The following is a 13388-nucleotide window of genomic DNA, read 5'->3' as shown; positions in this document are numbered from 1 at the left end:
ACAGTTCTCTCACAGAGTTTTCTATTCCGTGGCTGCTCACTTGGGGCTGGGGGCTTTCTGTCTCTCCTTAGGCTTGGAAAGAGACAAGTTTGACAACAAGACTGTCACCTTTGAAGAACACATCAAGGAAGAGCACAACATGTGGCACTACCTGTGCTTCATCGTGCTGGTGAAAGTGAAGGACTCCACAGAGTATACGGGCCCCGAGAGCTACGTGGCAGAAATGATCAAGGTGAGCAGGAGCTCCTGAAGGCAGCTCGCAACACGGCACTGGGAGCCAGGGAGCAGGTCACACAGCAGAGGAAGAGCATCTAATCTGTACTGAGCTACTAAACTCTTAGCTGGTGAGGTATTTAACTCTAGAACTTTGTGTGTACTCTCACGTGAACTTCAGAAGCACCAGATGGGTGGTATCATTCCATTTTAAAGGAGGAAACAGTGAGGCTCCAAGAGATTCACACAGCCACTTCACTGGGACTGGGGTTTTAACCCCGATCTAATTCCAGAGCCTGATTTCCCATCTCTGTGTACTCAGCCTCTTTTCTTCATAATGGATGCTTTTGTTTTTTTCTCCTTAAATAAGACCTGTTCCCTAAGAGAACTTTTAAAAAAAATGATCAGTTGATGTAATGCACTCAGCATGGTTTATTTGCTCATTTGTTTGGCCTCGGCCTAGCCTTTCTGGGAGATGCTTTGCTAATCATTAGGAAGGGATCATATGATGGAGGAATTAGAGTCCCAAATTAATCTTCTTGCTGATGGGGAGCGTGACCACCCTGTCCTGGGAAGAGGGGAAGCTGCCACAGGTTTCCAGAGCACTCTTTTTGGTCAGGACTACGTGGAGGCAGCAAACCTGTGCAGTGGGAGTCCCAGGCCAGCTGTCCTTTCATACCTGTGGTTTCTGAACTCCATTAAAATGTTCGGGGGTGTTGGTAAAGTGAGGAGGCATGAACTGTGAAGTCTAGGGAGCCTTTGTGATTTACAGTAGCTCACTTTGGGGAGAGGGGGCCATCAGTTCTTTAAAAAGACTACACAATTCACTGACTCTCCTTCTAGTTGCCAAGGACTTAAGCACTCAGCCTGATAATGAGTTATCCTAAATGAACCCTTCTGTGTTTTTTATGCAGATGTGATTTTAAAGCTTTTAATATAAAGAAATCTCAGGTGACATCTGTTCCTGTAAATATCATCATTCATATGCAGTAGATGCAGGCAGGTTTTTAGTTTTATTGCTGGCAGGCCAGCAGTCACATGGTAATATTCTTGACCCCCCATGTAACACCAGCTCAGAGGCCTCTGCGGGTTCTGGAAGGCTTTCTGGGGATTCTGTGCCGTTTGTACCCTTGAGATCCGTCCTTGAAGTCTAATTCCATGCTTCTCAGATTTTATTGTACGTATCAGTCTGGAGATGGGTTAGAGTTTCAATTGTGATCCAGCAGGCACTGTCAGGACTTGAGATGGTGCACTTCCAGCAAGCTACCGGGGGATGCCAAAGCTGCTGGTTGGTGGATCATGCTTGGAGTAGTAAGAATCCAACAGAAGATACAAAACAGATGCTGATTGAAGAAATGATCATCTGAACTGGTGATGTGAGTGCTGAGGATAGCTATTCCTAATGTTCTATAAGATTTTAGCACTCTACGGCTTATAAAGCTCTTTTACTTCTAGTACTGTGTTTCATAATTAAAATTACCCTCAGTGGGGAACCAAAGAGGACTTTGAGAGTAAAGAGAAATGGAGGAGGTTTTACAGCAGAGATGACTTTAAAAGGGGTTGAAAGAGGGGGTCATAGATAAGCAGAGGGAGAAGAGAAAAAAATTAACAGAGAAGGAGGAAAAAGACACAAATTCCAGAATGGAGCCGATGGATGTTCTCTGTTACAGATGAAAGGCAGGCTCAGGGTTAAGTAGCTTGCCCAGGAGGAGCTCCGAAGCCGTGAACCAGGGTGCAAGCCCAGGGTTAACGACTAGGGACTGCCCCTTAGCCACAGGAGGGAGCAGACCAGGAGGCAGCTGGCAGCAAGGGGTCAGGTGGGAGTAGGATCTGTTTTGAATTGGGAATTCTGGTGGCTGCTAGTGCAGACTTTCGGTTAGGTCTCTGGAGTCAAGACACGTTAACTGCAAAGTTCTCCTTGTCCCTTATTTTCCTCCAATTGTTGGTATGGCCAAATGAAGATACTTGGTCAGCCTTTGTGTGGACAGAGACCTTTCTGCATACACACATAAATACCTGTTTGCAGTAAGTCTTGTAACATATAGAGGAAATGACCTCGAGTTTTTACCCTTGTCACACATTCTTTTTCTCCTTTCCTTTGTTTGCTTCTCTTGAAAGTATTTGTGCCCTATCTTTAAATCTTCAGGGGCCAGTTTTAAAGCTTTCTGTTAATCATCTTACTTTACTGTCACAGAAAATCCTGGCACACTTTTAGGTTCCTGTCTCAATCATGAAGACTTAAAGGAGCCTTGTGAGCAGTCACCTGGTGAGGATTAAGAGCCAAGGAGTCACCCCCCACCCACCCCAGCCTCCCACTGAGCCTGCTCAGAGCCCATTGCTTGGCGATGCTTTGAAAAACCCAGCATTCAGTGTGCTTTCCTCATCCACAGCATTCTTCAATTGTACAAGAACTTCTTGTCAAAAGGCCTAAAAATATGTAGCATCAGAAAATTCTTAACGCTAAATGTCAAAGTTGCCGAGGAACCAGATGTTCCGTGCCCTTAGTGAGGGCTCAGGCAAGTGTTAGATCCACTGGCTGAAAGGCTATGCCTTTTGTCAGCACCATCCTCAGTGGTGTCCAGTACAGAAGTCACACGAATCCCTGCTGGCGACTCCCTAGGGACCACTGGCCACTGGAGGTTAGTACTAGGGATGTTCAACTGACAGCCCATGGGAACTCAGAGCTGTGGGGGGGCAGGCCACAGGCCCATGTGGTAGACCCATTCGGTCATTCCCCGTGGAGACAGCCACAGCCCAGAGAGGAGTTCCTCTCAACATTTCCTCCTAAGGAGGCAGACCTCCTGCCCACCAGTCCTAGGGAGAAATGCCGGGTGATCTCTTTGAGAAGCCAACTCTATTCTTCCAGGATCAAGGAGAGAAGGGCAGCTAACAGTGTCAGAGATGGAAGGAAAAGTCACCTACCCATTTGCTTACCTCATGTCCCCCAAAAAAAAATCACAGGAAGGAGACAGGCTCTTTTCTGACTTGGGTTTCTCAGTAAAACCACTTCTTGACTAGTGGGCAGAGGCTGGGGTTGTTCAGCTCTCCCTCAGCTCACGAATTAAGATCCTGGAGACTCATTAAGAACTATGATGTAACAGCTGCCCATAGACACCCCAAAACCACCAAACAGAAGGGACCCCAGGTGATCACTTGGAAGGTAGAGGAGGAGCTTCACAGCTGCCCTGAAAATGACTCCCCACAGACCATGGTGTCAGGGATGGTAAATAGATTTTCATCTCAAAAAAAAACATGGAGACAGTGTGTTTCTTGCCAGAGATGACAGTAGGGAACTTAGCAGCCAGATGTTCCCTACCATTTAATTTTCATCTAAACAGAAGAGAAGACTGTATATTCTCTTCTCTCTCCCTCTGGTCGTGCCTTGTCTCCTTTCATTAGAGATGGGAACGTTCCTGGTAAAGCCAAGGCCAGGCCCATGCCTACCATGACGACCTCACTCCCTCAGCATTGGATTTGAAGGTAGAGAATCCAGGACGTGAGTTTCGGCTCTGCTCCTTCCTAACCACGTAGTCCCAGGGAGTAATGGGACTTCCCTGACCAGAGCTGCTCTCTGTATAGGGATTAATAACCACCTCCCGTGTCCATTGGGTGATGGCAATGAGAGAAATGCGGGGACCAGGGTGGAGGGGGTGGCAGGCACTGGAGGAGGCAGGGAGTGGATGCCAGAAGGGCCAGATGAACAGACAGAGCAGTCGGCAGGGAAGCAGAGTGCAGTGCTGAGAGAGCTGACGCAAGCATCGTGTCCTACACTTCACGACTGTGTAAGATGTCTTGGCTGTTGGCACGCTGTTGCTAAGAAAAGTCGGAATGGGCATCTTGACTCCAAGAAGTTCCTCCCATGGAAAATTCCTGCTTCTTCCTTGCTCTTACATTTAGACTTAAGTCCTCGTAAATGTTGGAGCAGGACAAACCTGACATCACTCTTTCTCCATCGAATCGGCCTCAAGACTTGTGACTTGTATCCCTGTGTTTGGCAGCGTCCCCCACTCACAGTCACGACCCACGACCAGGAGTTTGGGTGACTTGTTTTGTATGTCAGATTCTGTGATGATGGTACTTGGTTCAGTGGTCGATGCGTCCCTCAGCTCGACGCCCGTGATCGGAGCTGGTGCTGTACCTAGCACCGCTGTGGGGAAGCCAGGTCCCTCGTTTTGCTGTAGAGAACTGACAGTGCGCTCGGCCTGGAGATGCAGTCTCCGATTCGTTGACTCAGGCCCCAGGCAGGGCTGTACTTACAGAGAAACATGACTACGGAGTGCGCACTTAGGCCTGGCACTTCAGGGCGGGAGAAAAACCCCTGAGCTTCCTCTCCCCATAGGAACTTGATTTTTGGTGCTACTGTGTAGAGTTGTAGTGGTCGCCTTTATGATAAGCAGAGTTTTATTAGTCCTGAGCTGCATTCAGATTTTCACCATACTTGATGTACACAGTCTTTGTCAATAAGTTAACATTCTTTGACTTCTCTCCGTCGCTGACTGAAATGAGAATGTGTTAGTCCATAGACAGGGATTTGACAGGCCATACAATCAGATATATGTAACCCAGATAAGTGGTAAATTAGTTGCATCTTTGCCTGCAGGAATTTAAATACTGCACAGCAGGCATGTTGTAGATAAAAGACCAAATATATGATTCCCAGCAAAGATTCAGCAGCCCAATTTTCTGTGACAGTCAAGCTCAGGAGAAAAGCCAGTGTTCAATTTATTAAGCAAAGTTACTCCTGAAAGTTAGAAACTTGAGAAACCTAAAGAAAGAAGGTTAGTAAAGAAGACAGAACTATAATTTAATTTATCATTTAATATAATTTAAATATATATAGCATCTGTTTTGTTAATTAAATATAGATTTCCCTTCTATACGTTGGAATTCTACCTTGAAAAAGAAGTTATTTTCAGAGGCATGTTTCTGAGTGAATTGTGCAGGGTGGTCAGATGGAATGCTGTTCATCTATATTTCAACATCCCCTGATAGCTGGATGTGCTCTGGACCCTTCTCTTCCCCAAGATAGCATGTCAAGGGACCACTGGGCTAGCTGGGGGGAACCTCCTCCCACATAGCCTGAGTGTCGGGAGATAGGCTGCTGCTTCTGGAGGAGGGGACTGGTGGGGCTGTACTTTGGCGTAACAAGAGCAGATTGGATAATAACTCTAATAATAGGTCGTGTTTAATCAGTATATACTGAAATAAATGCTTTGCATGCATGGTGCTATTTAATCTCCAGAACAGCATTGTAGGTGGCACTGTTCCCATTTTACAGATGGGAAAGTATAGCCCAGCAAGGTTGAGCTGCTTCTCCAGGGTCACCCTGCTGGGAAGGCCTGGAATTGAGATTCACATCCAGGGCTGCTGAATCAGAACCCACCCTGGAGCTGTCCCAACATGTACGGGGACAGTGTGGTTCCTCCTTCACACACAGCCCTCAGCATCAAGGCCATGGTGCTGTTGGTCAGGCTGACTCTGGTTTTCCTAGCTTGAACTGGCTCATCTCCCAGGCAAATTAGCCACCTTCAAAAGAGGCAAGGCCCACCAAAGGCCCCACCTGGGTTGTGGGGGTGAGAGGAGGGAGAGAGAAGACCTCCTGAGTGATGCTGACTGGCTAACACAAAAATCAACAAGACAGTAGCTCTGGGCATTAGATGGGTGTCAACTCTCTGAGCTGCCACCAGCACTGCTAGTCAGGCAACCACGTTGAGGAGAATACGATAGTGGGTGGTAGAAATAACTAGAGTTTGGGAAAGGCAGAGCCACCTCTTACAAAGGGTGGATCTGAAATATATGTTAATGCTAACTTGGTTAAATCTGATAAACATCATTACTCTCACCTGAGCCTGGAACAGGGCATGATCCTGCCTTTGGTGGCCATTTTTTGAGAGGAGAGAGGTGTCTTGAGTTAAAGGCGAAGGGAGATTCACCAGAACCATAGACAGACGGGCTTCCACACCCGGGTGACTCATCTGAATAGTTAGAGCTCCCTGATAATTAGAGTGTCTGATCCATCATCCTTTAAGCCTGGTGCTGACTTTTTCTCACGGTGAAAATAGACCGCTCTTGACTTCTCTCTCTTCCCTTCCTTCCCTCCCTCCCTCCTTCCCTCACGTGCTCACACATTATTCCACTAGAGATTTTCTAGTCTGTTCCACCTTGTATTAATTCACTTGACCTCTTCAGAAACTAGTTGTACAAGGTTATAAAAGCAAAGAAACAATTTTCCAAACCAAAAGTAATATCATGGTAGTCAGTGAAATGCTCTTAGAACATAGTGCCTTTTTCACATAGGAGGGGCCAGGCCAGGAGCCCGCATTCCTGGAGGATTTGCATCAAGAAAGACATGTAAAGGCCATCTCTTTTTGGTTGGAAAATACCTCTTGGGTAAATTTTCCAAGCAAAAAAAAATTCTATTAGCAAATAAAGCACTACTAAATATCTATGAGGAAGATTCTATGCCATAGGGCATCTGGCCTCAGCACTTGTGTTATCTGCATTGGATAAGAAGACACAGGAAGCAAGCACAGTCAGAAAGCTGTATGTTAACGGGGGCAAAAGATCAAAATGGGAACTGAATTACCTACATGTCACCGCCTTCTTTTAAAAGGGGAACTGCACCTTTCTTGCCCTGAGAGGGAGAGCCTGTTGCTATGAAATCTGCAGACGGGCACTCTCCTAAGTGAGGCCAGCAGCTTTCTGCCTGAGGAACTGGGTAAAGGGACCAAAGGGAATAGCTCCGGACAGAAATGGAGAGCAGGAAAGACTGGTGTTTCTTAATCAGATAAAAGCGAGGCCCTGGCAATCTGCAGGGAAGGGGTGCTGGCAGGCGCGGGAGCAGGGAAGTGCGCGTGGAGGCAGCCGTCCTGGGGCTTCAGCAGCGGGAGCCCAGAGCGGGGAGCGGGGAGCAGGGAACCGGAGCCGGAGCCGAGCAGCCGGGACCTGGAGTGCGGGAGAGGTCAGCACCCGCCCCGCCCATCCGCCTCCCGTGTGCTTCATCACGTGCCAGGCAGGCGGCGGCTGCCGATAAAGTGACATGGAAACCCTGTGTTTCCGTGCAGGTGGCCGGTCATGGGTTCGGACTTTTATTCTGGAATTACAGTGAGGCTGCGGGGAGGAAGGGAGGGCCTGCATAGTCCCGGACCTGGGGGTGCGGGTGCTGTCCCGACAGCCCTCAGCCATCCTGCCCGACTTGGGGGCCACAGGCCTGGAGTAACATGGGCCCCGGGCTGCCAAAGCCCTTAGCCAGCCTTAGCCAAGCGGAGGGCACAGCCTCCGAGGCACCCGGTACAGTTCCTGTGCCTTCCGAAGTCAGCTGGCACCGTGGCCGAGTTTGAGAATATCAGAGCAAGGGAGCCGGGAGGGGGACTTGGCGCTCGCTTTCCGGTGGCTGGAAACAGCGTGTCAGCAGCCCTGGACTCGCCTCCGGCCAGACGTGCCGTCGCCCCACCCTGTGCACTTGAGCTGGGCTCCGTCAGCGGCAGCTGCACAGGGCAGCTGCCAGCCTGTGTCCCCGCCCAGGCCGATGGCACGCTCTGCCCTCTGCTCCAGAGGCTGCGAAGGCCCCTCGCCCTGCCGCGCCCCACGGGGAAGCACTTGGCCGCCAGACCCCAGGTCTGCCCTGTCCGAGCGCCCGCATTCTGACCGGCACAGAGCGTGTGCGAGGCACAGCTGGGACCGGTGAGGGGAGCAGCGCTGTAGCCTCCAGGAGGGACGCCTGTGCTTCGAGCCCGGGGCTGCGGTCCCCCGGGGGCGGCACGCGAGCCCGGCGGTGGCCCAAGACTGCTCCCCACGGTGCCAGGCTCCCCGCCGTAGTTAGCCCGGGCAGTCCATACACGCTAGTGTCCGCACGGCAATATCTGCTTACACGCTTCCCCCAACCCAGCAGACGCGGGAAGGGAACTCCAGGGATGTATTCTTCTCCCCTTCACACGCTGCACCGCCTTCTGCTCCTTGCCCCAGTGCCGACCCCCCTGAGTGCCTCCCTTGCCTCCTGCAGCCCCAGGCACCGACCTGCACCTGTAACTCCTTTGTTTCCTCCTGAATCTCAGCACTGATGGACCGGATACGGCTTACGTGACTAGAAGACTAGAGATTGTAGTGCACAGAACATACACACCATGGTAATCGGCTCTTGATTCCTGTCAGCGGTAGGCTGCTGCTAAGTCTGGGGGAGTCACAAGTTCTCTGCAGGTTTTTAAGCGTGCGGGAGTCAGTGCCTCTAAAGCCAGCCGCACAATGTTCCGGGGCCCCCATGTCTGCGCTTGGGGTTCTGTAAGGGGCCTCTCTACAGTGAGGCCTGCCAGTGTGTTGCTAAGGAATGTGGGGATGCACGGATACTAGTCTTTAGGTGCAGTCCTGCGTCTGTGCCGGGTACTCAGGTGGACAAGGCCCTCGGTTTCTCCTTTCACCAACCCACTTCTTCTCAGGGCCGTGGTGTGACCACCTATAAAGTAAAGTTGAACCAAAGGGCCTCTTACGCCATCTTTAGCACTACGATTCAGTGAAGCAACTTGCAAAATGCTGCTGGGAGTTCATGAACTATTAAAGAGGGTTTTTGTCAAGAGCCAGGGGTATGGGTGTCAGGAGGGAGAGAGGAGGAGACCTGTGTGAACAGGCTAGCAAATCTTTGGGATCAGGGTGCATGGGGCACATGAGTAAAATGGGGGACTTGGAAAGGCTTGAGGAATTGAGAAGGTGTGCACACAGCTGATGATCTCTGTCACCCTTAGGAGCTCAAGCTTTCTTTCCAGGCCACCCTCACGTCAGTAACATCGCTGGTGACTTGCCCCTCAACCCTTGCTGGTCGTACGAACAGTAAGAAGAAAGACTTTTTCTCTATTCTTTGAGTATATCCAGGCAGGGCTGACCTTAGCTAAAACCATTTTGGTCAAGTGTTGGCCAACATAGAAACCCACAGAATGATAAACACTGTTCAATGGAACACTCATGTGTGAAGCAGCTTAGTCGTGAGGCTTATGGATGTGTGTGTATGTGTTTGTAGGTTCAAAGATAAATGCCAAGTATTTTTTCCTGAAACAACAGCAGAGAAATTTGGAAAGCTGTTTAAGTAGGCTTAACAAAAAACAAAAACCATGACTGCATAAAGGTAGTAAGAGAGCAAAGTTTGAGAGTCCTGAAACCCAGAAAAGAATAGAGGAAAACCTATAGAAATGGCTAAAATCCCATATATAACCTCTGGGAACGTTCTGGTAGAATTCTTAGCTAACTGAAAATGCAGGGGGAAGTTGCCTAAGCAAAATGTCATGAGCCAGCTTGAGAGGAGGGCAAGTTAGCCTAATTGTTCTTTATTAGGAGTCTCCACTGGGCCAACACTGCCTTGTCTGGTACCAGCTGCCAGCCCCACCTTCCTCTCCTCCTCTGAGGCCTCTGGCTTCCTCTGCCTGGCGGCCCAGGCGCCCAGGACACAGCCGTGCCACTCTGGGACAAGCCCTGCTTCCTCCGTGTCTCAGCGGGGGGGCCCAGCACTCACTTCACCTGGGGTCTCCAATGACTGAAACAGTGATTCCGCAGCTGGCTCTTCTTAGGGATTTCATCAGAAATGGGTGCGGCTCGCTCTCCTGGCAAGGGCCTGTCTTTGTTACACTGTATCATCCAAGAACAACTATTAACTGAGTCTGGGAAGGGTGAGTGGTCATTCCAGCCCAGCTGAAGATTATATAATGCGGCCTGTTTTGGTAATCTCATTCAGAGCTCAAGAGCAGAACCCCTACAGCTGGAGGCACTGTGGGCAGCCTTCGTGTGGCTGCGTGGTAGAGGAGCAATCTGTATCTCGGAAGTCAAATCCCATAGAAAGGAGAAGGACCTAACCTGACTTGGAAGCCAAGCACCACACGAGGCGTCCATACCTGAATTCCAGGGCCGACTCTAGACTAGCTCTGTGACCTTAGGCTGATGACACTGATCGATAATGCTTTTGCATAATGCTTTCCAGCTTATGGGACGCCTTCTCACACCTATTTGATCCTTACAGTAGTTCCGTAGGGGCAGCCCATGATCTCTTTCTCAAGAGAAACAGAGACCCCAGTTGGTTAACTGACACCTTCACTGGCGCACTGTCCTCAAACACACTGGGGGCTTGTGACTTAAAGTCCTTAGCACCTGATTCAGGTCATCACTCTTCCTGCTGACAAACTCGTGTCACAAGGCTGTGGTAGAAAGGCACCTGTGAAATGTAGAGATACCGTATGTGGTTTGAGTTCACTGAACTTTGGAACAGAGGGAAGTGGATCTTTGGACTTGGGACTGGCCAACAAATTCCAAGTGTGGGATCCCTTGTTTTTAGTGAACTTTATTTTTTATAGCAGTTTTAGGTTTACATAAAAACAGCAGAAAGCACAGGGTTCCCGTATATTGCTCCCTTCCTACCTCCCCTCCCCACACTCACACACACAGTTTCCCCCTTATTAACATTTTTTATTACTGCGGTGTATTTGTTCTAACTGATGAACCAATATATGACACATGATTAAATACAGACCAGTTTACGTTAGGGCTCACCCTTGGTGGTGTACCTTCTACAGGCTTTAACAATTATACAGTGACCTGTATCCAGCACTACAGCAGCAAACAGAAGACTTTCACTGCCCTAAAAATCCTCTGCGCTCCACCAAGACGTCCTTCCCTCCGCCCCCCAGCCCCTGATCTTCTTACTGTGTCCATAGCTGGCATCCATTTTTTTAGTTTAGTTGTTTTTAATGTGTAATGTTTGCTATAAATAGCAATTTTAGAATCACTGAGCAGAGTTAGAGATCATTATCACCGTTTCTCACCCAAAGCAACAGATTCTGAGTTTTGCTTTTTTGCTGTGGTCTCAGAAAAGTGAGCCCTAAAAATGGATTATTTTAGTCCCCTTCAGTAAAAAAAAAAAATAGTCACCCCTCCTCCCCACCAAAGGGGCAAGTAATCTGAAGTTCATGAAGTGTCCTGTATTCTTGCTTTTGGAAAGTTAAGGATTATCCGCAGTCCTCCCCTGCACCCCTGCCTCCTCTAGTCACTCCTGTCCCCTGCGGTCCCAGGCTTTCTGGGAAAACCTGGTTTGTCATCCTGCTCAGTAAGATGAGTAGACACACACCTGCCATGTGAGTTGAAGGGACAGTCTTTACCTTTTTGAATCTCCTCAGAGGGGACTGGGAAAGACAAGCCACAGGTCTCCTTCCCCAAGACCCATCTTCTCTCCCCCACCATCTCTCTTGCCCTCGTGCCCCCCACTGTGCCCCCCCACCGAGAGGTCCAAAATCTCTAGTCCGGCTATTTCAACAGTAAATGCTCCACTGTTTACATGGTAAACAAACTGCTACCTGAGCAGACTTTCTCCGAGGAAGGTAATTGATTACCTCAGTCGTCTTTCTTAGAACAGCCTCTTCAGTTGAACCTGGGAAGAAGAAGAAAAAAAAAAAACACCTCTTCTCAGAATGATTAGCATTTGCATCATACAATCCAACTTCCTCTCCTCCTCCTCCTCTCTGTCTCTGTCTCTCACACACACACACACACACACACACACACACACACACACCCTCCTTCTTTCCAGTCAAGGACATTTCAAGAGGTCAGTACCACCCCCGTGTCTAAAACTTCAATGTTTGCCTTTGCAGGGACTTTTCCAACTTTACCTAGAAAAGAACTAACCAGAACTTTAGCACTTGTGGTCAGCCTGCTTCCGGCTGTGGCTTCAGTCAGTTTGTCTGCTCTGACAGAGGAAGCGCTTGCAGTGCCGGGAACTGCACTGGCTGGATTGTAGGAGGACCAGGGCAGACGGTGCCTAACGACATTGGTATGCGAGATGCCAGCAGCAAGGAGAGCCAGGCAGGCACGGGGACGTCTCAGGCCCAGAGCGACAGATGCTGCTGACAGACGCTCCCTGAACCCACAGCCTCCCCCAACTCCACCCTCCGCGCGCGCGCGCACACACACACACACACACACACACACGTGTGCACACACACTAAATTCACGTACAGACAAAATGCCAGTTGAAGATGATTTTCTCAAAAAATGCAGAAGCCAAGACACTGAGCCTTGTTTTGGATCTTCAGTGCACATAAAGGCAGGATGCTGCAAACGCTTCGAGGTCTCCAGACTGACCAGCTGGAGCACCGTGTACTGCAGGCTCCCCTGGAATCCTAGAGCACTCAAGCAGGCGCACCATCTCCTATGAAAGTCCGAGCTAAATACAAAGTGATTGGATTCAAGTGTTCTCTGTGCCCCTGTACTGGTAATTGGGATCGTCTAAGCATTTTCCCTTCAAGACTTAGATTCTCTACGGAGGGAGATGCAGTCGGTGAGCAACCTTACACTGCACCAGAGCTTATCCTACTGTGCAGGGTGCAAAATCAAATGGAAGCTGAGAGAACGGTGTGGCTAGAATTGCTAATTAATTTTAACCACTAGGTACTCCTTGGTAATTTGAGATTTGACTTAACAGCTCAGGATGATTATTTAATTAAAATACTGGCAACACCGAGGATCTCAGATTTGGGGATTTACCTGCCTCAGTGCAGAAAAGCTAAAAATACATGCCATCCGGACTACTTGAATTTCTGCAGTTGAGCTGCTTTCCTATGGTTTAGGATTTTAGTGGGATTCCCCCATCTTAGATTGCATTGTTATGTATCAGAGTTGGAGGAAAGCACTGAGGGAGAAGCTGTGTGGTGGTAGCCAGAAAATATCCAGACCAGAAATCCTTTTCCAGCTCTGCACTCAAGGACTCCACTGAGCTGGAGAATGAAGGTTTATCCCTAGGATCAGGGTATGTGGCCTAAAGTGGCCTCAGGCAAATAGGACATTTCTTTCAAATCTTGGATTTAACTTTTAAAATTTGATTAAATGTCATGTTCTTTGTAGGGCATATTTTGAGTTTAACATAAAAATATTTTCAATAATTTACCATTCAGTGAAACAGGCATTCTAAAAAAAGATGCATTATTTTCTGTCTGTGGCGTTATATACCCTTGGGCCAGACCTTCATGCCCCAGGATGATGGGTGTCTCACTCATGGAAGCCCAAGTAAAGCAAAGGCAAAGGGGATCTGAGTGCGTCATCATAGCCACTGAGACGATGAGCACAGCTGCCCGTAGCAGTCCTCCTAATACTGGTGGACCACACTCATTCATCCGGCAGGTCACAGCTTGGGAGGGGAGGCTCTCAGA

The 13388-nt window shown here is 49.0% G+C and overlaps 1 protein-coding gene and 1 long non-coding RNA gene across 6 annotated transcripts in view; one reads left to right on the top strand and one right to left on the bottom strand.

The window, feature by feature from the left end:
- Positions 1-13388, top strand: part of ITPR1 (inositol 1,4,5-trisphosphate receptor type 1) — a 318830-nt gene that overhangs the window by 291590 nt on the left and 13852 nt on the right. For all 5 annotated transcript variants that reach the window (XM_055343239.1, XM_055343238.1, XM_055343242.1 and 2 more), the window contains one exon: positions 72-232. In XM_055343239.1, the coding sequence (XP_055199214.1) occupies positions 72-232 (161 nt within the window). The remainder of the gene's footprint in view (positions 1-71; positions 233-13388) is intronic.
- The window catches only part of LOC129521610 (uncharacterized), a 36550-nt gene continuing 33725 nt past the window's right edge, over positions 10564-13388 (bottom strand). Inside the window, exon 3 of the long non-coding RNA XR_008666839.1 lies at positions 10564-11611. This is a non-coding gene — a long non-coding RNA (uncharacterized LOC129521610). The remainder of the gene's footprint in view (positions 11612-13388) is intronic.

This window comes from Nyctereutes procyonoides, unplaced genomic scaffold (assembly GCF_905146905.1).
Source record: "Nyctereutes procyonoides isolate TBG_1078 unplaced genomic scaffold, NYPRO_anot_genome, whole genome shotgun sequence".
NCBI classification, from domain to species: Eukaryota; Metazoa; Chordata; class Mammalia; order Carnivora; family Canidae; genus Nyctereutes; species Nyctereutes procyonoides.
Note: the sequence above shows the minus strand (reverse complement) of the source record. Positions and strands in the feature narration are given on the sequence as shown.